Source organism: Hypanus sabinus, chromosome 5 (genome assembly GCF_030144855.1).
Source record: "Hypanus sabinus isolate sHypSab1 chromosome 5, sHypSab1.hap1, whole genome shotgun sequence".
NCBI classification, from domain to species: Eukaryota; Metazoa; Chordata; class Chondrichthyes; order Myliobatiformes; family Dasyatidae; genus Hypanus; species Hypanus sabinus.
Genome location: NC_082710.1, coordinates 156865581 through 156889504, shown reverse-complemented (window position 1 = coordinate 156889504; position 23924 = coordinate 156865581). Strand labels below are relative to the sequence as shown.

The following is a 23924-nucleotide window of genomic DNA, read 5'->3' as shown; positions in this document are numbered from 1 at the left end:
AGGTTACTAATCAGGAACCTATTAATGTCTGCTTTAAATATACCCAACGATGGCCTCCACAGCCGTCCGTGGCAATAAATTCCAGATCTGCCACCCTCTGGCTAAAGAAATTAATCATTTTTGTTGTAAACGAACGTTCTTCTATTTTGAGGCTGTGCTCTCTGGTCATATGCACCCCCACTAAAGGAAACATCCTCTCCACATCCAATCTATCTACGCCTTTCAATGCATGGTAGATTTCAACAATATCCTCCTGCATTCTTCTAACCTCCAGCGAATACAAACCTAGACTCATCAAACGCTCCTCATACTGTAATACGTTTAGTCCTGCATACCTCCTCTGGAGCCCCTCCATTGCCAGTACATCTTTGATAAGCGGTGAGATTTGAGTGCCAATGTAAATCACCTCTTACCAAGCCTTTAGTCCATCGAGGATTAAGGGGCAAGTGAAGGCATTGATGGGGTGGGGCACAGTAACAATGCACCTCCCCAGTTAAGAATCCAGAGCAATTTTAAGATGGAGCTACTGATGGAAGGTGCCTCTCTGCATTAACATCAGAAGTACTTCTGCCAGGTACACCAGAGAGGCTGGGAAATTGCAAATCTGGGAATTTTGGCTCAGTGTGATAATGGGGTTGAGGAGACCCTTTTGTTCAGTAACACATGGTGAGGCTTGAGGGAGTCCATGGTGTACGCAGGGTTCTGAAAGCATGACGCAAGATGCCTGGAGCTTGACAAATCCAGTCACTAGCTTTTAAAGCAGAGAGTGAACCAGGGAGAAGAACAGAAGGGAGACACATCGCACCTTCCCACTTCTCACCGAATCTGGGAGGAACAGCAAACCTTTCCACTCCAATTACAAAATCAATTTACACAAAGCAAAATCTTTATTTTATATAATTATATATTTATATATACTTATCTATATACTGTATGTGTGTAGAATATTTTTAACAATAACAAAATAAACTTTCCCTCACTTCACTTTGACATCGGAGACTGGTGCCTCCTCCCTCGTTGTCCAACTCTCTCTGGTGACACTTCGGAGACCTCCTCAGTGCCTATATCTTTGGGGGTGTGGGCTGTCTTTGAGAGAGACAGCCGACTCCCTGGGACACTGGACTTGGTGCAGGGAAGAAGCCAGTGCCTCGGTGGAGTGTCTGCGTGTAGCTTGTGTGCTAGCCATCAGTTTCACGCACAGATGACAGGAGGCAGCTGTGTATTCGGAGGGCAGCAGCCACTCTTCACCCTTCCGCCTGGAGTTATGCAAGTCTTTATCCATCCCCGCAAGGCGCCCACAGCAGAGACCTCTCCTTGTTCCATCTAGCTGAATGACTCCCCTCTCCCCCACCACACCGCATCCAAAACTGACCCCGGGCTATTCGACTCTGAGAGGCTGCATAGCAGAAACCGAATCTCTTTGCTCCCATCTCACTCTATCTCCCAGGGGTACTCGACTCTCTTCACATCCCAATTCTTCGGATGGCACTGAGGCCAGATGTAGCAGTTTAAACCATGGTTTCATGTCGTGTTTGCACAGAGCATTGGGGGGGGGGGGGGGGAGTGAGGGGAAAATACCGAGGAGATAATGTGGGTCAAGGAGGAGGAAGGGGGGAGAATAAGAGTGGGGGAGCAAGACAGAGGGGGTGGGAGGAATGGAAGCTGGGACAGTCCACCTGCTCCCTCACCTTGAGGACACACAATTCCCATAGGGAATTCTGATCCAAGCGCCTCGGAGGTAGAGGAAAGGACAGTGCAGGTGGGTCGTGGGGGGCGACTCACTGGGAGAGGGATGGGGTGTACATAAAGATTCCCAAGTGTGGCTCCCTCACACAGCAACAGGTCCAAGGACCACTCAAGGAGGGTAGGGAGTGTCTTATATCAGCCCCTCCTCCCCAGCAGAGTCTCTTGGCTTTGGGACAATCCCCGACCCCCGAGGCTCAACTGCCTACCCACAGTCAGCATGAGATCCCTATTCTCACCCCACACATCCAGCCCCTCCACGAGGGAGCAGACGGGGTAGGCAGCCACAAATCCCAAACCCCGGGTCAGCCAGAGAGGAGGTGGAGATGGGTGAGCAGACCCCACTGTCCATAGGTTCACCTCTACGCTAAACACAGGCCCAGCCGAGAAACCCACTAGTCACTGGGTCCAAACCCAGCACCTTCCTTAACCCTCCACAGGGTCGACACCAACATCCCGCTGGGATTAACCAAACGACCGTGCAATGAGAGATATTAAGTCCTGATTTAACCACCGCCACCCTATAGGATTAAGCCTAAAAATCCCTGTGCGATTAACACCAGCACCACATGGACTCAATACTCACAATAATTTTGAACATGCTCTCTGCCACCAGGATGGAAGGATAACAGCTCTGGGGCTGAGATGGGCGGTACTGCCCATCTCCTGTAACAACAGGGCACGACCTCTGGACACTGTGGCTGTCATGCTGGGGAAACTGGGGGTAAACTTGGAGCTTGCCACCACCAACAGAGCAACTCCAGCCCCCAAATCCCAGCCCATCTTTGGCAAGGAACAGATGGGGGCGGGGGGGAGGGGGAAGAGAAGGTTGCTGTAGCTGTGGGGATGGGATGGGGGGTGGGCAAGGGTGTGAGAGGAACTGTCATGTGACCAGAGGGAGTTTCCAACTATGAAGGTTATACCCATCGACAAAGATAGCAGGCCTTGGGGAGGGTTCGATTTTGGTGTTTGAAATAATGATAAAGGCTTGGAAAAAAGATATACATAGAAAGATGGCAGGGAGAGGGTGTGGGAAAGGGGTAACAGACTCGGTGGCCTAATTCTGCTCCTATGTCTTATAAGGGAGAAGAGAGTGAGTAGAGAGGTGGTAAAGAGGGTAGAAAGGGGGGACAGAGGTGGAAGGAGTGGAGGATAGAGGGAAGAAAATGGGAAGAGAGGAGAGAGAGGGAGGGGCTATTCCTATCTGTCAGATAGAGGAGAAATAAACAAAAAAAAGATTGTTCTCCGAGGTCAGCAAACGGAACAATGCGGGGGTTAATCTAAAAACCTGGGTGTGAGGAGATGCCTTTTGCATTGGAGTCTCGTTCCTGACTCCAATCAGCATCACATCAGAATGGCGGAGGCTCTGGTCCACTCCTGATCGAACCCTCTTGCCAACGGGATGGAGGCGGCAGGGAGAGGAGGTTACAGGCAGAGAAGAGTTTATACAGGAAGAGGAGCACAAGGAAAGAAGCAAGAAGCTGAGGCAGAAGAAAGGAATAATGATGAAGGAGGAAGGGCAGAGGACAAAGGGAATATAGATATACAGAGAGGGAGAGAGGCAGAGAGAAAGATGGAGTAGTGGGGTGGGGAGATGTGGAGGAAAGGGGGACGGGGAGATGTGGAGGAAAGGGGGACGGGGAGAGAGAGATATGAGAATAGGAGAAAGGTGGGGAGAAGTAGGGAGGAAGAGGGGGAATAAGCAGAATGCAAAAGCATCATTGGGTGATGGGGCACACCCATGGGTGCCATAGACAACACAGTACGTTAACAGGATCACCAGTGGGTGACAAACATATCGATGTATATCAGAGACACACTCATGGGTGATGACGACACACGGCCAACATCCAAAACACTGGCTAATTTACGAAAGGGCGGACTGGACGAGGATCTCTGCACACCCTCTCCCCTCCCCACTCTCAACTCCGCGTCTCGCACGTCATGTCCCAGCAGGCCGTTGGTCTCCCAGGACAGGTATGACTCCCACACTCACTTCTGAGACATGACGAGGGCTGAAACCCAACCATCTGAAAACAGTAACAGTGTGCTCAAAGCCTGCAGAGCTGCAGGGGAGAGGGGAGCGAGACAGCCAGAGACAGGGAGCAGCTGACACCTCTGTCCGTGCGACCCCAGCTCCCTGCTCTCCCATCCCCTCGACAGCTGCTAAAACATGGAAGAGCCGCCCCACTCGACCAGGTACTGGACCTTATTGTCGAGAGTCAGCCGGCGGGCCAGGATCCGCACCGTCTCGCCCCGTGCCAGTCTGCCCATCGCTCCGAAGTAGCTGTTGACCGAGGAGCAGAAGTAGGAGAGGGGCAGGTCCTCGTCACTTGAGTCGCACTGGGAGCGGCTGTCCGCCATGTTGTCCAAGCACTCCTCCTCGTCCTCCTCTTCTCCCTCCTCCCCTGCTTCCTCTTCGTCGTCCACCTCTGCCTCCTCCTCCTCCTCTTCCTCAGGAGGATCAGCGCCTTCCTCACCGTCTGATAGCCGGGCCCCGCCTCCAGCTGCTCGGGTCGGGCAGCCCGCAGTGTCACTGTGGAAGAGCAAGGGTGTGGGGGTGAGAGTGAAGCAGCACTGAGGGGGGGATGTGAGCACAACAGCAATCTTTGTATTGAGGGGCACAGTCCTTTCTCCCTCTGTGTATGTGCGTGGGGGGGGGGGGGAGCAAAATTCCCCACCCTGGGCATGTGGGGAGGGAGTTACAGTCCCATCCCTCTTTGTACGCAGGTGGTACAATCCCATCTACCTCTGTATGTGCATGGTGAGGGTTTCAGTTCTGCCGCATGTGTTAAAGCAGTACAAACCCCTCCACGTATGTGTGCGTGTGGTGGTGGGTGGAGGAGGGGTTGGAGTTATAGACCCCTCCCCCTCACTGTGTGTGTGGACCTCCCATCCAATTCCACTTTACCAGAGAACCCATCCGTCTGAGCAGTTCATGTAGAGAGGTGTAATATCATATAACCTATGAAAACACCTGTCTTATATTTAAAGTACAGGATTGTTAAAACTGTAACTATCTTATATAATGCACAGGATTATTATTATTGTTGCACTGTGTGATTTCAACTTCCCCAATATAGACTTGGATTTCCTTGGTGCAAGAGGTTTACTTGGGGAAGTTCTTGTTAGGTGCATCCAGGAGAGTCTCCTACATCACTATGTAGACAGACCAACAAGAAGAGGACGATACTGGACCTGGTGTTGGATAATGAGCCCAGCTTGGTGAGATCAGTGAGGGAACAGCGATCACAATTTCTTAGGTTTTAAGACAGCTGTAGATAAGGATAAGTATGGAAAATGAGGAAGGGTCTTAAATTGGAGAAGGGCAAATTATGGGACTAGGGAGAATTAATTCGGAACAACTGCCTCCGACAAGTCCACATTTGACATGTGGAGGGTGTTTAAAGACCATCTACACAGAGTACAGGACTGATATATTCTGGTCAGAAAGAAGGACAGAGGTGGCAAAATATGTCGATGGAGGTGATGAATTTAGTCAATAAGGAGAAGGAAACATAAGTTACATTTAGGAAGTCGGGGGGGGGGGGGGCATTTAAAGTTCACGGCAAGTAGAATTAACAAGAATCCCAGGGCATTCTACACAAAAATCAAGAGCAAGAAGGTAACTAGGGAGAGGGCAGGACCACTAAAGGTGATAGAGGTGTAAGACGTAGATAAGGACCTTAATGAGTACCTTACATTAGTATTTATCAACAAGGATGTGGAGGATAGGGAGATCAGTGTTGAACATGCTAATTTGCTGGGGCATTGAGATAATTAAGAAGGTAATATTGGTTAGCCTGTAGAAGCATTAAGGTGGATAAGTCCTCAGGGCCAAATGGTATCTACCCCATGTTATTGAGAGAGGGAAGAAATGAGATTGCTGAGGCCTTGGCCAATATCTTCGTGTTCACTCCAGCCACAAGTGAGGTCCCAGAGGACTGGTGAGCAACTAATACCGTTTTACTATTCAAAGAAGGGAAATGGGAATAACTGTGGAAACTATGGACTGGTGAGCCTTATGTGAGAAATGGCAGATTGAGTTTAACCAGGTCAAATGTCAAGTATTGCACTTTAGGAGTTTAAATGTAAAGAAACAGTATGCTGGTAATGACAAGATTCTTAACAATGTTAATGAGCCTGGGGACCTTGTTCATAGCTGCACTGGTTGATCAGAAAAGACCACACAACCATTACATATATTAGGCCATTGGGCCCATCGAGTTTGCTCTGCCATTTCATCACGGTCAATCCAATTTTCCTCTCAGCCCCAATCTCCTGCCTTCTCTCTGTATCCCTTCATGCCCGATCTAATCAAGAATCTATAAACTTCTGCCTTAAATATACATAAAGGCAGCTTCCAGAGCTGCATGTGGCAACAAATTCCACAGATTAACCTCCCTCTGGCTGAAGAAATTTCTCCTCATCTCCATTCTAAAAGGAAAGCCCTCTATTCTGAGGCTGTGTCCTCTGGCCTTGGATTCTCCTATCATACGAAACCTCCTCTCCACATCCACTCTGCCAAGGCCTCTCACCATTTGATAGATTTCAATGAGGTCACACTTCATTCTTCAGAATTCCAGTGAATACAGGCCCAGAGCCACTAAACACTCTTCATATTACAAGCCATTCAGTCCTGGAATCATTTTTGTGATCCTCCTTTGAACACCCTCCAGTTTCAGCTCATTCTTTCTAAGGGGCCCAAAACTGCTCACAGTATTCCAAGTGTGGCCTCACCAGTGCTTTAACAAGTTTCAACATTACAGCCTTGGTTTTATATTCTAGTCCTCTCGAAATGAATGCTGACATCACAGTTGACTTCATCACCACAGACTCAACCTGTAAATTAACCTTTAGGAGTCCTGCACAAGGACTCCCAAGTCCCCTAGCGCCTCAGTTTTTTGTGTTTTCTCTCCATTTAGAAAACAGTCAACCCTTTCATTTCTTCTACCTAAGTGCATGACCACACACTTCTTGACACCGTATTCCATCTGTCATTTCTTTGTCCACTTATCTAAGTCCTAATGTAGCCTCTCCAATTCCTGAAAACTACTGGCCCCTCCAGCTATTTTCATATTGTCTGCAATCTTTGCAACAAATTCTATCATTCAAATCACTGACATATAAAGTAAAAAGATTCGGTCTCAACACAGAAGGCTGCAGACACCACTAGTCACCAGCAGCCAGTCAGAAAAGGCTCCCCTTACTTCCACCTTTGCCTCCTGCCAATCAGCCACTGGCTTACCCATGCTAGAATCTTTCCTGTAATACCATGGCTCGTGGCTTGTTAAGCAGCCTCACGTGTGGCATCTTGTCAAAGGCCTTCTGAAAATCCAAGTACGTAACATCAACCCATTCTTCTTTGTCCATCCTGCTTGTTGCTTTTTCAAAGAATTACAATAGATTTGTCAGCCATGATTTTCCCTTAAAGAAACCATGGTACTGACTCCAACATCTTCCCCACCACTACTGGCAGACTAACGGGCCTATAGTTTCCTTTCTTCTGCCTCTCCCCCTTCTTGAAGAGTGGAGTGAGATTTGCAAGTTTCCAGTCTTCTGGAACCATTCCAGAATCTAGTGATTCTTGAAAGATCATTACTAATGCCTCCACGATCTCTTCCGTCACCTCTTTGAGAACTCTGGGGTGTACACTATCTGGTCCAGGTGATTTATTTACCTTCTGACCTTTCAGTTTCCCAAGAACCTTCTCTCTAGTTACAGATACTTCACACACTTCATGCCCGACACCTGGAACTTTCAACATACTGCTAGTTTTCCATAATGAAGACTGATGTAAAACACTTATTCATTTTGTCCACTATTTCATTGTCGCCCATTACTACTTCTCCAGCATCATTTTCCAGTGGTCTGATATCCACTCTCAGCTCTCTTTCACACTTTAAGTATCTAAGGAAACTTTTGGTATCCTCTTTGATATTATTGGCTACCTTACTTTTGTTTTCCATCTTTACCTTCTTAATGACTTTTTTAGATGCCTTCTGTTGGTTTTTAAAAGGATTGTAAAGGCATATAATATTCTCAACTTTATTAGTTGAGGAATTGAGTTCAAGTGTCAGGAAGTTATATTGCAGCTTCGTAAAACTTTTATTTCGGCTGCATCTGGAGTACTGCATTCACTCTTGTTGCCCCATCACAGGAAGGACATGTGGCTTTGGAAAGGGGCAAGAGAAGAGAGTTTACAGGACGTTGCCTGGATGAGAGTGTGTGTGGTATAGGGGGAGGTTGGACAAATCTGGGTTGCTTTCTCTGGAGTGGCAGAAGCTGAGGAAGATCTGCTGGAGGCTTCAAAGATTATGAGAGGCAGAAACAAACAGCCAGTATCTTTCCCCTAGGACTGAAATGTCTAATAGCAGAGGGCATGCATTTAGGATGAGAGGGGAAAATTCAAAGGAGAGATATGGAACAAATTTGTCACGGAGAGAGAAGTAGGTGTCTATAATGTGCTTCCAGGGTGGTTGAGAGAAATATGATAGAGGTGGTTAAAAGGCTCTGAGGTAAACACAGAAATGTGCAGTAAGTGGATGGATATGGCGGGTCTCATCAGCAAGAACAAGTCAGCTTACAGAGAGGAGGTGCAGCAGCTAACGGACTGGCGCAGAGCCAATAACCTGTCTCTGAATGTGAACAAAAGAGATGGTTGTTGACTTCAGGAGGGCACGGAGTGACCACTCCCCGCTGAACATCGACAGCTCCTCGGTAGAGATTGTTAACAGCACCAAATTTCTTGGTGTTCACCTGGCGGAGAATCTCACCTGATCCCTCAACACCAGCTCCATAGCAAATAAAGCCAAGCAGTGTCTCTACTTCCTGCGAAGGCTGAGGAAAGTCGATCTCCCACCCCCCATCCTCATCACATTCTACAGGGGTTGTATTGAGAGCATCCTGAGCAGCTGCATCACTGCCTGGTTCGGAAATTGCACCATCTTGGATCGCAAGACCTTGCAGCGGATAGTGAGGTCAGCTGAGAAGATCATCGGGGTCTCTCTTCCCACCGTCACGGACATTTACACTACACACTGTACACGTTGCCCTATTGTCCTGTTTATTATTTATTGTAATGCCTGCACTGTTTTGTGTACTTTATGCAGTCCTGGGTAGGTCTGTAGTCTAGTGTAGTTGTTGTGTGTGTTTTTTTTCTCTGTGTTGTTTTTATGTAGTTCAGTCTAGTTTTTGTACTGTGTGATGTAACACCATGGTCCTGAAAAATGTTGTCTCGTTTTTACTATGTACTGTACCAGCAGTTATGACCGAAATGACAATGAAAGTAACTTGACTTGCCTTAATGGACATTGTGAAGGCAGAGAGATTAGTTTAGTTGGGCACTTAAATAGTCTGGCACAGCACTGTGAGCAGGAGTGCCTGTTCCTGTGCTGAACAGTTCTCTGCTCTATGTTTCTGTGACACACATACTATTTTATGTAGCAGTATTAAACTCAGTAATATAGAGATACAACAGAGCAACAGGCCCTTCGGCCCACTGAGTTCATGCTGACCACCAACCATGCATTTACACTGTTCCTATTCTATTTTCCCCACGTCCCTATCAACTGCCCCCAGATTCCACCACCCACCTACACACTAGGGGCAATTAGCCCACTGACCCGCACATTGTCGGGATATGCGAGGAAGTCGAAGAAACCTGTGCAATCACAGGGAGAACACGCAAACTCCACACACAGACAGCGGTGGAGGTCCGGATCAAACCTGGTGTCTGGATGCTGTGAAACAGTGAGACGAAGATGAGTTTAAGGGGACTGTGGAAAATGGGATCCTGGTGAGCTTCAACACAGGGCCTTGCTGACAACAAACCTTTGGGATTTCCAATTCATCTGGAATTACAACTGCAGCACACTGCATGCCACCATAGATGTCCAAGCCCTCTATCCCATATCCTAGTGTGTATATGTTATATATTGCATGGCTGCATCAGACCTCAGGAATACACGATATCGTACGAGTCCCTACTATGTACCTAATAAACGTGGCCGCATTTCACCCCAAAAATACCATAAAGTATATAAATATGAGATACGATGGCGAATACTGAGGGCACAACTCTGAAGTGCTGGGAGAGGTATGTCAGACACCTTTGTTTTTTTTTTACACAGAAAGCGGTGAGTGAGTGAAATGCACTACCGGGGGTGCTGATACACAGATATATTAGGGACATTTATGACACTCTTAGAGAGGCACATCAGGGAAAGGAAAGTAGGGGTTATGTTGAAGGGAGGGGTTAGATTGATCTTGGAGCAGGTTGAAGAGGTGGAACAACATTGTGGATAGAAAGGCTAGTACAGCGTACTAAAAAAGAGTGATACCCTGCAGCACGATGTGGTGCAGGAAATACACATCTCTGTATCAGCTGTACTTGGTCAGCAAGGACTGTATACCCCACCCCTACACCACACTGTGTTACATGGTAAGCACAGCAATGCTGTAACCTAATGATTTGCTGGTTATTATACACAGCACATCCTTTGGCATTGTCATAGGTATCTTGGAATTCAAAACCAGTGAGGGGAGAGGAAGGGGGATCAGTGATGGAGGAGTGGGAGTAAACAGACGTACAACAAAGTATGAGAAAGGGAGGAAGGAGACTCTTACCCATATTCCAAAGAGGAGGAGGACGATGATTCCAGACTGCGGACAGTGTTAGATGACGGCTGAATGGAGGCGAACATCATCTTGGGAGGCGTTCTGCTGAGAAGGAAAATGGCTGAAACACTTGTCCACTACAGCACACTACCATGCATTCACTGGCTTACTGTGTAGTCAGCTGGATATGACCTCTGGTTTGTATTTCAACAACTGGACATCACTGGGAAGATTGGCTTTTATTTCCCATCACTGGCCATCAGAAGGTGGCGGTGAGACGCCTCCTGGAGCAGATCTTTCAACAGTGTGATACCCAGTGACGAAGCAAGACTGCCACACAGGGAGAGGGGTGGGAACGGACTGGGGCGTGGGCAGATGAGGGGGGCAAGCAGACGGGGGGGTGAGGGGACGAGGGGGAGAGAGGGGGGGAAGGGCCGGAAGAGGGGAGGAGAGTGAGGTGGTGAAAGGGGTGTGTATGCACAGAATAAGTATGCCCCTCTCCCTGGTCCTCTATGAACATGTTCAGCAGCCCACTGAGAAGGCCGAATGCCGGCTGGCTCCCACCCACCTGGCCTGCCTGCCTATCTGTGGAGTGGTTCCTACCTCTCGATGTTTTCCCAGGCAGGGCATGCACTCACACTGCCTTTGCTGCCTCGGTAGGCCTGGTTCGGGCTGGAGGGGTTCACCACCACATTCTGCAGGCAGAAAGACACCATCAACACCCCAGACAGAGCCCAGCCCTTACTGAGGACCTGCCAGCCCCGATAATGCAAAAACCTACCCACCCAGGATTGAACACACCCAGCTGGAGAGCCCAGGTGTGAGGACAGTCTGGGCCCTGCCGAGTCCCAGGGCAGCAAGACGTCAACTACTGTCATCCTCGGCAGTAAACAGTGCCTGTCCCCTGCTCCACTGATCTCCCCACAGACCACAGATCCCATGGCTGAGACTTTCCGGGAGAGGATGGAGGGATGTGCAGGAAGGAGCTGGAAATCGTCAGCAAGTGTGGATCAGATTAAACAGACAAGTCATAGATAATGCAATATCATTCCTAATATTCTGATTTCTATACACACACATCCACATTTACACTCACTACACACACATGCACCTCTTATGCACCTATCCACATTCATTCCACACTCTTCTTACACTCACCCAAACTCTCACACTCACTATACACACACAGAAACAACCTCACTCACACCTCACACAATGCATTCATATGTACATTGCCCACTCTCTCAGCATCATATATACATCCAGATTCAGAAACACTAAGGATTTCTCTCACACACACACAAACAGACATTCTCTCACAAACTTGTATATACACAGTTGGAATGCCAACTGTACTGTTGCAGTTCAGACAACGAGTAGGCAGAGAATATGAAGTGCAGGGGCTACAATGAGGGAGACTGGAAGATCAAAAGGTCAATCTTTATATCTTAAGCAACACACGCAAAATGCTGGAGGAACTCTGCAGGTCAGGCAGCATCTATGGAATTGAAGAAACAGTCATCATTTTGGGCTGAGAGCCATATTCAGGACTGGCAAGGGAAGCAGAGAACAGCTGAATAAAATGATGGGGGAGTGAACGAGGACAGTCAGACGATATGTGATGCCAGGTGGGTAGGAAAGGTATTGTTATCGTCATAATTGCTCAAACTACACAGAACCTCTCTCTCAATCACACACACACGGTCTCTTTCTCTCAATCACATACTCTCTCATAGTCTCTCTCTCACACACAGTCCCCCTCTCCCACACATGTACACGTGCACTCTCTCACACATACAATCTTTCACAAATAGGCACACGTAAAGAAGTACATACACACACAGTCTTCCTCTCTCTTACACACACACACACAGAACTCTCAGATTCTCTCACACACAGCTCGCTCTCCCTTCTCTCTATCATGTACGTACACACAGCTCTCTATCTCTCATACACATACACACAGAGGTCTGTATCACACACACAACCCTTAGTGTATCTGTAACTTGTTGTTAGGAAGGAATAGTGAAGAGTGTGACATCATGGGACTGAGGTGAGTGGGAGATTGGTGGGTACCCCCTGTCCTGGTACACCACAGTGATCTGTGGGACCAGCTTGGGCACGATAGCAAAAGCGGCTTTGTCTTACAAAGGAGTGAGTGTGGATTCTGATCATCACAGAAGGATTGGTCAGCTGTAGAGAGGACTGTGTGTTATAGAGAAGGAGTGAGTTCGAACTCTGATCATTACAGAAGAATTAGTCAGGATGTAGAGAGGACTGTGTGTTACAGAGGAGTGAGTGTGGATTCTGACTGCGTGTTACAGAGAAGGAGTGAGTTCGGACTCTGATCGTCACAGAAGGATTAGTCAGGAAGTAGAGAGGACTGTGTGTTACAAAGGAGTGAGTGTGGATTCTGATCATCACAGAAGGATTGGTCAACTGTAGAGAAGACTGCGTGTTACAGAGAAGGAGTGAGTTCGGACTCCGATCATCACAGAAGGATTAGTCAGGATGTAGAGAGGACTGTGTGTTATAGAGAAGGAGTGAGTTTGGACTCCGATCGTCACAGAAGGATTAGTCAGGATGTAGAGAGGACTGTGTGTTATAGAGAAGGAGTGAGTTCGGACTCCGATCGTCACAGAAGGACTGATCAGATGTAGAGAAGGGGAAGTAGAATTCAATGTGGAGAAGTGTGTGGCACTGCACACTGTCCTCTGAGGGGGCAGGAGAGGGAATGCCGAGTAAATGACACGGAGGGGCAGGGGGATTTTGAAACAGAGTATACAGTCACACAGCACAGAAACATCTGATCTGTGCCGAACCATTAATCTGCCTCGTCCCATCAAGCTGCACCCAGACTATACCCTTCCATAGCCATCTACCCAAATTTCTCTTCAATGTTGAAACTGACCCTGCATCCACCACTTGTGCTGGAAGCTCATTCCACACTCGCATCACCCTCTGAGTGAAGAAGTCCAACTTTATGTTCCCTTTAAACATTGCAACTTTCACCCTTAACACATGAACTCTAGTTGTAGTCTCACTCAACCCTGATGGAAAAAGCCTGCTTGCATTTACCTTATTTACACCTTTCATAATATTGTATACCCTTATCAATGTGCCAGGGAGAAAAGAACTAATCTTTCCAACTTTTCCCTATAATTCATCATGAAGTACTGACAACATCCTTGTAAATTTTCTCTGCACTATTTCAATCTTAGTTTCATCTTCCCTGTAGCCAGGTGACCACATATTCCATATTAGGCCTCACAAACGTCTTGTAGAATTTCAAACTAACATCCCAACCCCTGAATTCAATACGTTGATTTGTGAGGCCAATGTGCCAAAAGTTCTCTTTATGAACCTATCTAACTCTATCACCCCTTTCTAGGATCTCGCTATGTAAGATCTACCCTGGTTGGTTCTCTGAAAGTGTAGCACTTCACACCTGTCCGCATTAACTTGCATCTGCCACTTTTCAGCCCATTTTTGCAGTTGGCTGAGATCTGCTGCAAGCTTTGATAGTCTTCCTTGTTGTCCAACCCGAATCTTGGTGTCATCCATAAATTTGCTGATCCAGTTTACCACATTATCATCCAGATTGTTAATATAGATGACAAACAATCACGGACCCAACACTGATCCCTGTGGCACACCACTATTCACAGGCCTTCAGTCAGAGACAACCATCTACAACTATTCTCTTAGCTTCTCCTGCGAAGCCAATGACTAATCCAATATAATACCTCATCCTGAATGCCAAGCGACAGAAGCTTTCTTGACCAACCTCTTATGCGGGACCTTATCAGACATCTTGCTACAGTCCATGCAGACAACATCCACTGCCTTTTCTTCATCAATTTTCTAGTATTTCTCTAAAACAAATTCTAGATGATTGGTTAGACACAGCCCACTGTGCACAAAATATGACAAATGTGCAGATGCTGGAAATCCAAAGCAACACACACAAGAGACCTGATGAAGGGTCTTGGCCTGAAATGTTGACCATAGATGCTGCCTGACCTGCTGAGTTCCTCCCGCATCGAGTGTGCTATTATGCACAACTGCTGGCTGGTGGTGTGTTGGCATCAGCTCTGGAGTTCAAGGCGACTTTGTATCTGGCTGGCTCCTTGCACGTCTTCCATGCTGGGTTAAGCGTTGAGCTAACAACTCGATCTCATAAAAAATGCTACGGAAACGGCAAAAATACCCAATGCGCCAAAAGTTGTGAAAAGGAATGACAACAACGCACAAAGCCAAGTTGAATATCTCCAATCGTTCCCCATCGATCCAAACGCATATATGTCCAATGCTTTAGAATACCTTCCAATAACTTTCACACCATAATGTCAGGTTCACAGTCCTATAGTTTCCTGGTTTATTCTTAGAGCATTTCTTAAACATTAGCTATCCTGCAATCCCCCAGCACCCTACCACGGCTAAGGATGTTTTAAATATCTCTTGTTTGGGAACACTTTGTCAGGCCCTGGGGATTTACCCATCCTAATTTGCTTCAAGACAGCAAACATCTCCTCCTCTGTAATCTGTACAGGATCCATGATCTTACTGCGGCATTGTCTCACATTTACAGACTCCGTGTCCAGCTCCCGAGTAAATACAGATGCAATCAAATCCATTTCAGATCTCTCTGATCTCTTTCGGCTCCACGCACTGATTACCACTTTGACTGATTTGTCTCTGGCTTTCCTTTTACTGCTCTTACTGTATGTGTAGAAGTCCTTAGGATTCTCCTTCACCTTGTTTGCTGGAGCAACCTCATGCCTTCTTTTAACCCTCCTGATTTCCTCTTAAGTGTTCTCTTGCATCTCTTACACTTCTCAAGTACCTCATTTGTTCCTGTCTGTGATGTCTCTCCTTCATTTTCTTAACCAATATTTCTCAAAAACAAAGGTTCCCTAAAACTGTTATCCTTGCCAATTAACCTAACAGGAACATACAAACTCTGCACTCTCAAATTTTCACTTCTGAAGTGACTCTTTGTCAAAAATCAACCTGTTCCAATCCATACTTGCCAGATCCTTTCTGATTCCATCAACACTGACCCCATTTCCCTTTCAGGTGTGTGGCAGGAAGCAGAGGGAGAATAAAGAAATTTCTCCACAGACAGTGAATGTAGAAGGTTTGGGTCTGGCTGCCCAACAAGGCAGTAGAGGCAAAGAGTTCTTCTGAGAAACTAGCCTCTCCTCCTTTGACTCTCTTCTCACTGTCTTGGTAAGGCACCCAGCATAATCAAAGACCCCACCCACCGAGGACATTCACTCTTCTCCCCCATCCTATCCGACAGAAGATACAAAGTCGACAAAGCACCTACCAGCTTCTCCCCGACTGCAATCAGATTATTAAATGGTCTCTTGATAACACTATCTACCTCATTATGAACTTGCAGTTCATCCTTTACCTGCACTGTACATTTTTTGGTAGCTTTTACACTTTATTCTGCAATTGTTATTGTTTTATCTTGTTAAACTTCAATGCTCTGTGTAATGATGTGATCTGTATGAACAGTACCCAAGACAGGCTCTTCATGGTACATGTGACAATCAAAAACAAAAACCATTGAGACACGGAATAGTCTATGGATTGACAGCTCAGGAGAGAGATGAGCCTTTATCCCTCTCAACAAACTGGGCTATCATGCCAGAGTTGTGGCTTACAGTTCTATGATGTGAAAAGTTCGAGGGGCTTAGTGGCCTTATCCCGTCCTGAATATTTGTTCACATGGAAGCTCTCCATCACCGCAACAGACTCTCCCCATCTCCACCATCCGCAACGCTCAGTCTCATGTGCCAGCCCCTCTCCTGACCTCCAGTACCTCTTTCCCTTTTCCACTTTATGTCCCAACCTCCCTTGTAACCTCCGTTACTCCCCCCGCCCCCCCACATTCATATCACTCGGAGTTCCATCCCGAGCCCAGCCTCTCCCCTCATCTCCATCTCCCTTCCTTCCCACTTCATGTCTCAACCTCCCTTGTAACCTCTGTTACTACACCCCCCCCCATTCATATCACTGGGAGTTCTATCCTGACCCCAACCTCTCCCTTTATCTCCATCTCCCTTCCTTCCCACTTCATGTCCCAACCTCCCTTGTAACCTCCGTTACTACAACCCCCCCACATTCATATCACTGGGAGTTCTATCCCGACCCCAGCCTCTCCCCTCATCTCCATCTCCCTTCCTTCCCACTTCATGTCCCAAACTCCCCCGTGACCTCCACTACTCCCCCACTACCACCACATCCTTATCCTTATCCCAGCCTCTCATCTCCCATCCACCCAATTTTTGCCCTATGGAGGACCTTGTGTCCCAGCCTCTCTCATCTCCCATCCACCCAATTTGTGCCCTATGGAGGACCTTGTGTCCCAGCCTCTCTCCTCAATCCTGACCACCACACCTGACTGATGGCTCTTTGCAGCAGGCGTCGAGCTTTCCTCGTCTTCAGGGCGTACAGGTCCTGAGGGTCTCTCCGGCGCAAGGGTCTTCTCACCTTCGGTTTCTTTAGCCCTTCGAGTACAGACCTGGACGAGACAGGTAATGAGGTCTGAGTGAGCGGGAGGGGAGCGAGGTCCGAGTGGGCGGGAGGGGAGCGAGGTCCGTGAGGGCGGGAGGGGAGCGAGGTCCGAGTGGGCGGGAGGGGGAGGTGAGGGAGGTTGGAGTGGACGGGAGGGGACTGAGTTCGGAGTGATGGGGAGGGGACTGAGGTCCGAGGGAGCGGGAGGGGAGCGAGGTCCGAGGGAGCGGGAGGGGAGCGAGGTCCGAGGGAGCGGGAGGGGAGCGAGGTCCGAGGGAGCGGGAGGGGAGCGAGGTCCGAGGGAGCGGGAGGGGAGCGAGGTCCGAGGGAGCGGGAGGGGAGCGAGGTCCGAGGGAGCGGGAGGGGAGCGAGGTCCGAGGGAGCGGGAGGGGAGCGAGGTCCGAGGGAGCGGGAGGGGAGCGAGGTCCGAGTGAGCGGGAGGGGAGCGAGGTCCGAGTGAGCGGGAGGGGAGCGAGGTCCGAGTGAGCGGGAGGGGAGCGAGGTCCGAGTGAGCGGGAGGGGAGCGAGGTCCGAGTGAGCGGGAGGGGACAGGTCGGAGTGAACGGGAGGTGAGTGAGGTCGGAGTGGACGGGAGGGGACTGAGTTCGGAGTGGACGGGAGGTGAGTGAGGTCAGAGTGGACGGGAGGGGACTGAGGTCGGAGTGAACGGGAGGGGACTGAGGTTGGAGTGAATGGGAGGGGGCTGAGGTCGGAGTGAACGGGAGGGGACTGAGTTCGGAGTGATGGGGAGAGGACTGAGGTCGGAGTGAACGGGAGGTGAGTGAGGTCGGTGGACGGGAGGGGACTCAGGTCGGAGTGAACGGCAGGGGACTGAGGTCGAAGTGATGGGGCAGAGAGTGAGGTCAGAGTGCCAGGGAAAGGAATGATGGGGAGAGGGGAGTGGTTGGAGTGGCAGGGAGGAGCAAGGAGAAACTTATACCCAACACTTGCAGAATGGCACCTCACGTGGAGGCCACAGGAAAACAAAACAATGCAGGGCTCAGCATAATGCTGATCCCTACCCCAGTCCATGCTTCGATCTGACTGTCCAATGTCCACCACCATCACTGTGCTGGATCTGCTGTTATCAGACACTGGGGGGGGTTGAGCTCAGGAAACAGGTATATGTGACAGGTGGTGTCAGCTCGAACACAGCAAACTGTGACCCTACCCGGCTGTATGACATACTGACAGAGGCAAAGATAACCGTGAGGAGCCATGGGACAAACCCGCAAGGACTGGGAGGATGGATTGACGGTACGGCTCTTCGAGTCAAACATGGAAACAGGCCCCTAGTCCCCACTGGCTCTGTCAACCGTATACCCCCACTTTCCCTCTCAGTGGCTGAAGAGGAATACAGGGGGAATCTTCGGCAGAGTAACACACAAGTGTGGACAGGCACGTAGAACATCACTGGCTTCAATCAGCTGAGCTGCAGAACCTCAGAATGCAACTGTGAATGAGCTAGTGAGGTCAACCAATTTTTCGATAGGTTTGACAATTGCCCTCCTGTCAGTGCCAGACTCCAGAGCGAAGGTTCCAGAGTTCGAATCCAAGTCGGGTTGAGCGTCGAGCTAGCAACTCGGCCTTGTAAAAACAAGAATAACTTGCTACGGAAACACCGTCACGCCGATGCCCCATTAACTCCACTGAGTTAAGGGCTATTCTTGTCCTTCTCCTGTTCCCACCTACCTCAGTACACCAGTCCAGGTGCCGAGGCACCCAGTGCTCCCTCTGCGCCAACACCTCCTCCGTCTTCCAGTTCAACACGTGGATGAACAATACAAGCTACCACTGCCTACTTCCTCTCCTTGCCCTGCACCTACCACTCACACCTCCATGAACTAATAGGTTGTTCCATTCTTCACCTCCCCCGGCTCCTACCTTCCACCAATTCCCCAGTCATCATGGACTCACTTTCACTACTGAGCAGGTGAGAAGGACTCTGGGGAAACTCAGACACGGCAAAGCATTGGGACTAGGTGGTGTGAACTGAGCTGAGTAGCTGTGTGGAGTTCTCCAGCGCATTTTCAATCTGAGTGGAAATCTTTCAGCTTGGAAAACATCATGTGTGGCCCCAGTATCCAGGGAAGGCCAACCAAAAGTCTTGAATGTCTACCATCCAGTGGCCCTGGCCTCAAACTAGAGAGGCTGTTCCTGATTCTCTTCTAACCCCTGGTCAGATCAGCCCTCAATCCCCTGCCGTTTTCCTACCAGGTGTACACTGCAGTCAACGATGCTGTCTACCTGCTGAACAGAGCCCATTTCCATTTGGATAAGTGCAGGGCAGCACGGTGAGGGTCATGGATTTTGATTTCTCAAGTGTCTTCCGTACATATAGCCCTCATTTCTAGGGGAAACGCTCCGCACTTCCATTGTACCCTGGATAATAGCTTACCTGACTGGCAGACCACGGTTTCTGCGTCTGTGTTTCAGACATGGCTCTAAGCAGTACTGGGGTCCCACAGGGGACTGTACTGACTTCCTTCTAATATTTATATATTTATATATCTGTGTACTTGCAATGCTACTGTGACATTGTAATTTCCTTTGGGATCAATAAAGAATCTAAATCCTTCATATCAATGTACCACCAACCCAACCTCACACCTTTCCACCTCAATCTCTAATCCCCCTCGCTCCCCTTCGCCGTTGCTCTCACCTCACTCCCCTTCCCCTTCACTCTCACCTCACTCCCCTTCCCCGTCACTACCTTGCTCCCCTTCCCTGACCTGGCTCCCACTCCCCGATCTTGTTCCGTCTATCCATCACTTCAATCTCACTCCTTTCCCTGTCATTTCGACTTCCCAGGTCTGCAGGCCATAACCCTCTGTGCTGCAGCACTGTTGCCTGATGGTATGGTGATGGTGGTGTGGAGAGGTAACCGAGGCCACTGAGGCCAAAGGTCAGTGCGAGCTGGGGATCGGTATGGAGACGATGATGGGTGGAGGATGGTGCAGGGTGGGGGAATGAGGAGTGATGGTTCTTGCCTTCAATATTGGAAGGAGGTGAGCCCAGTGGAACACCAACCTGGTGGGGGGTCGGGACGGACTGAGCAGAGGCACTGACGACTTGCTGTACATCTCCTGTAGGCAGGCAGCAGGGGGCGGTGGAGGGGGGAGGCGCTCCTGCAGGCCGAAGATGCACTTCTTCTTCTTAATTTCCTTCCCTGACACGAACCTGGGAAGAGAGGCAGAGGGTCAGGTACAACAGAGAGAGTGGGGGAGAAGGAGAGGAACTGCACATTCCCAAACCAAAAGCCGTGGATGAACCAGGAGGTACGTCATGTGTTGAAGGTTAGATCTGTGGCATTCAAGTCATTCAACCCAGGCCTGTACCAGAAAACCATTTGCTGAAGGCTATTTCAAGGGTAAAGAGACAATTTCGAACCAGGTTGGAGGTGACATCGGATGCATGGCAACTCTGGTAGGGTCTGCAAGACATTACTTCCTACAAAGTGAAACCTAATAGCATGAATGGCAGCGATGCTTCACTATCAGATGAACTCAACTCCTTCAATGCCCACTTTGAAAGGGAGAATATAACTACAGCTGAGAAGATCCTTGTTGCTCCTGATGATCCTGTGATCTACATCTAAAAGGCCGATGTTAGACTGTCTTTAAAGAGAGTGAACCCTCACAAAGCAGAAGGTCCTGATGGAGTACCTGCTAAGGCTCTGAAAACCTGTACCGACCAAGTAGCGAGAGTATTCAAGGACATATTCAACCTCTCACTGCTATGGGCAGAAATTCCCACTTGCTTCAAAAGGGCAACAATAATACCAGTGCCTATGAAGAATAATGTAGGCTGCCTTAATGACTATCGCCCGGTAGCACTCACATCTACAGTGGTGAAATGCTTTGAGAGGTTGGTCATGACTAGACTGAATTCCTGTCTCAGCAAAGACCTGAACCCGATGCAATTTGCCTATCACCACAATAGATCAACGGCAGATGCAATTTCAATGGCTCTCCACACAGCTTTAGACCACCTAGACAACAAAAGACACCACCTAGACTCCAACAGGATGCTGTTCATTGACATAGCTCAGCATTTAATACCAGCATTCCCGCAATCCTGATTGAGAAGTTACAGAACCTGGGTCTCTGTACCTCCCTCTTCAATTGGATCCTCGACTTCCTAACTGAAAGATCACAATCTGCACGATTGGTGATAACATACCCTCCTTGTTGACGATCAACACTGGTGCACCTCAGGGGTGCGTGCTTAGCCCACTGCTCTACTCTCTATATACACATAACTGTGTGGCTAGGCATAGTTCAAGTACCATCTAGAAATTTGCTGATGATAGAACCATTGTTGGCAGAATCTCAGGTGGTGATGAGAGGGTGTACGGGAGTGAGATACACCAACTAGTGGAATGGTACTGCAGCAACAACCTGGCACTCAAAGTCAGTAAGACGAAAGAGCTGATTGTGGACTTCAGGAAGGGTAAGACGAAGGAACACATATCAATCCTCATAGAGGGATCAGAAGTGGAGAGTGTGAGCAAATTCAAGTTCCTGGGTGTCAAGATCTCTGAGGATCTAACCTGGTCCCAACATACCAATGTAGTTATAAAGAAGGCATGACAGCAGCTATACTTTATTAGGAGTTTGAAGAAATTTGGCATGTCAACAAATACACTCAAAAACTTCTATAGTTGTACTGTGGGAGCATTCTGACAGGCTGGTATGGAGGGGCTACTGCACAGGACCAAAAGAAGCTGCAGAAGGTTGTAAATCTAGTCATCTCCATCTTGGGTACTAGCCTACAAAGTATCCAGGAGATCTTTAGGGACTGGTGTCTCAGAAAGGCAGCGTCCATTATTAAGGACCTCCAGCACCCAGTGCATGCCCTTTTCTCACTGTTACCATCAGGTAGGAGGTACAGAAGCCCGAAGGCACACACTCAGTGATGCAGGAACAGCTTCTTCCCCTCTGCCATCTGATTTCTAAATGGACATTAAATTTTTGGACAGTACCTCTCTTTCTTTTTATGTACCGTATTTCTGTTTTAGCACTTTTTAAAAATCTATTCAATATACATAATTGATTTACTTGTTTATTTACTTTTTTCTCTGCTAGATTATGTTTTGCATTGAACTGCTGACAATTAACAAATTTCACGTCACATGCCGGTGATAATAAACCCGATTCTGACTCTGAGGTGTAGGAACACTCAGGAAGAGGTGGGGTGGGGGGGGGGCAGAGAAGCGGAGGGTCAGGAACAACCAGAGAGAGTTTGAGTGGCGGGTGGTGAGAGGGGAGAGGAGATGGTGGAGAATGTCAGAAACAACTGGGGGAGGCTGTGAGGGGGTTGAGAAGGGAGGGAGAAGAGGTAAGTGAGCGTGTCAGGAACAACCAGAGACAGGGAGAAGGGGGGGTGAAGGAAGGAGTGGGAAGAGTGAGAGAGAGAGAGAGAGAGAGAGAGATGGAGAGAAAACAGGGGGAAGGGGAGGGAAGCGCCCGCATGAGGTGAAGGGGAATGGCTAGAACATGAGCATGGGGAGTGCTGGAAGAAGGGGGAGAGAGAGTGCACAGGAGAGGGATGGGGGATGTGGGGGAGAAAGAAGGGGGAAATAAAGTGAGTGTAGGGGGGTGAGGTGAAAGGGGAGAGACAGTGAGGAAGAGAGAAAGACAGAAAGATGGAGGGAGGGGGAGAAAGAGACGGGGGAGAGAACATAATAAGCAGGTTTTTAGTTAGAGCGACTGGTAATGAGGGATTATGAATGCAGCTGGTAATGGTCAAGACACTGCCCTGTGCTAGAGCGGAAGTGGTCCTGAACCCACCACATTTAAATCTGGGTTTTTTTCCTCACCTCTCCCGATGGCTGTTCAGGGTATTCAGGAGCTGATTGTAGCGTTCGGTCTTCGTGGTGCTGGAGAGCTGGAAACAGATGCCGGGAGGGAGTCAAAAATGGTTCCTTAAAATCACTGTTCCTTTACCCCACCAAACCCACTGGAGAAAGACATGCCCCCTCCCCCCCCCCACTTCAAGGGGCATGGTGAGCTGTCGAAACCAGAAGGCTTTGTATTCAGTGTCAGCTCTGTGGTGGATTAGCCATTCCATTCTCCCTCAACAATCCCTCATGATCGAGGGAGACCTGCTTCCATTCCACTGGCTGACGACAACAGTGTGGGGCGGGTGGATTCTGATGGAAGGACGTGATTAAGCTTGAGAGGGTGTAGGAAAGATTCACAAAGATGTAGCCAGAACCGGTGAATTTGATTTACAAGGAGAAATTGGGTAGGCTAAAGGGTGACCTTACAGAGACTTATAAAATCATGTGGGGCAGAGATAAGGCGAATGGTTGTCATCTTTTATTTTACAGGCCAGGGGAGTACAAATGTAAAGGGCACAGGTGTAAAGTGAGAGGGGAAATATTTAAAAGGGGTCAGAGAGGTAACATTATCGCCCAGTGTGTTTGGAGAAAGCTGCCAGAGTAAGTGATAGAGGTGGGTAAAATTTGGATATATATGTGGATAGAACGGTGGGGAGAAAGGCCAATCACAAGCCAGTGGGATTAGATCAGGAGGACACCTTGGTTGGTATGGATGAGTTGGGCTGAGGTAGAAGTCTTTGGCTCAATGAGATAAGACAGGAGGTGCCTGACGGGTTGGTTGGGGCAATGTGAGGTGTGGTGCTCCACCCGCTGATTACCCAAGAACCCTCTACACTCCTGACGCACAGCCCTGAATCGTTCCGTCTACGATGAGCAGACATGTGACAGAGACTGCCACATTTCCTCAAGGACATTTTGAGCTGGTCTTGAACTCCTTCCTCTCTCTGACTGGTGTTGGATTAGGATCATTTTTCCTGTAGTTTAACTTTCCTGTTACTGCTTATATCTTTGTTGAAACACCCTCTGTAAACGTTGAATGGATTTTCAGTATTTGTAGTTTCTTCATACCAGCCTCAATCAAACTGTCTCATAGGCTGTTCTGATTAAAATAATTTTCGTATCTGTTTGAGCTAGTTTTTGGTTAAAAGATTGGCCATGAGACAAGGTTCTTTGTTCTTCCTTCTTTTCT

At 48.6% G+C, this 23924-nt stretch overlaps 1 protein-coding gene across 6 annotated transcripts in view; it reads right to left on the bottom strand.

The window, feature by feature from the left end:
• Positions 1–868: 868 nt before the first annotated feature.
• Positions 869–23924, bottom strand: part of LOC132394489 (PHD finger protein 1-like) — a 75060-nt gene continuing 52004 nt past the window's right edge. For all 6 annotated transcript variants that reach the window (XM_059970706.1, XM_059970709.1, XM_059970707.1 and 3 more), the window contains 6 exons: positions 22712–22779; positions 19921–20070; positions 16774–16897; positions 10966–11057; positions 10372–10464; positions 869–4279 (listed from right to left, as the gene is read on the bottom strand). In XM_059970706.1, the coding sequence (XP_059826689.1) occupies positions 3910–4279; positions 10372–10464; positions 10966–11057; positions 16774–16897; positions 19921–20070; positions 22712–22779 (897 nt within the window). In that variant the 3' untranslated portion in view covers positions 869–3909. The remainder of the gene's footprint in view (positions 4280–10371; positions 10465–10965; positions 11058–16773; positions 16898–19920; positions 20071–22711; positions 22780–23924) is intronic.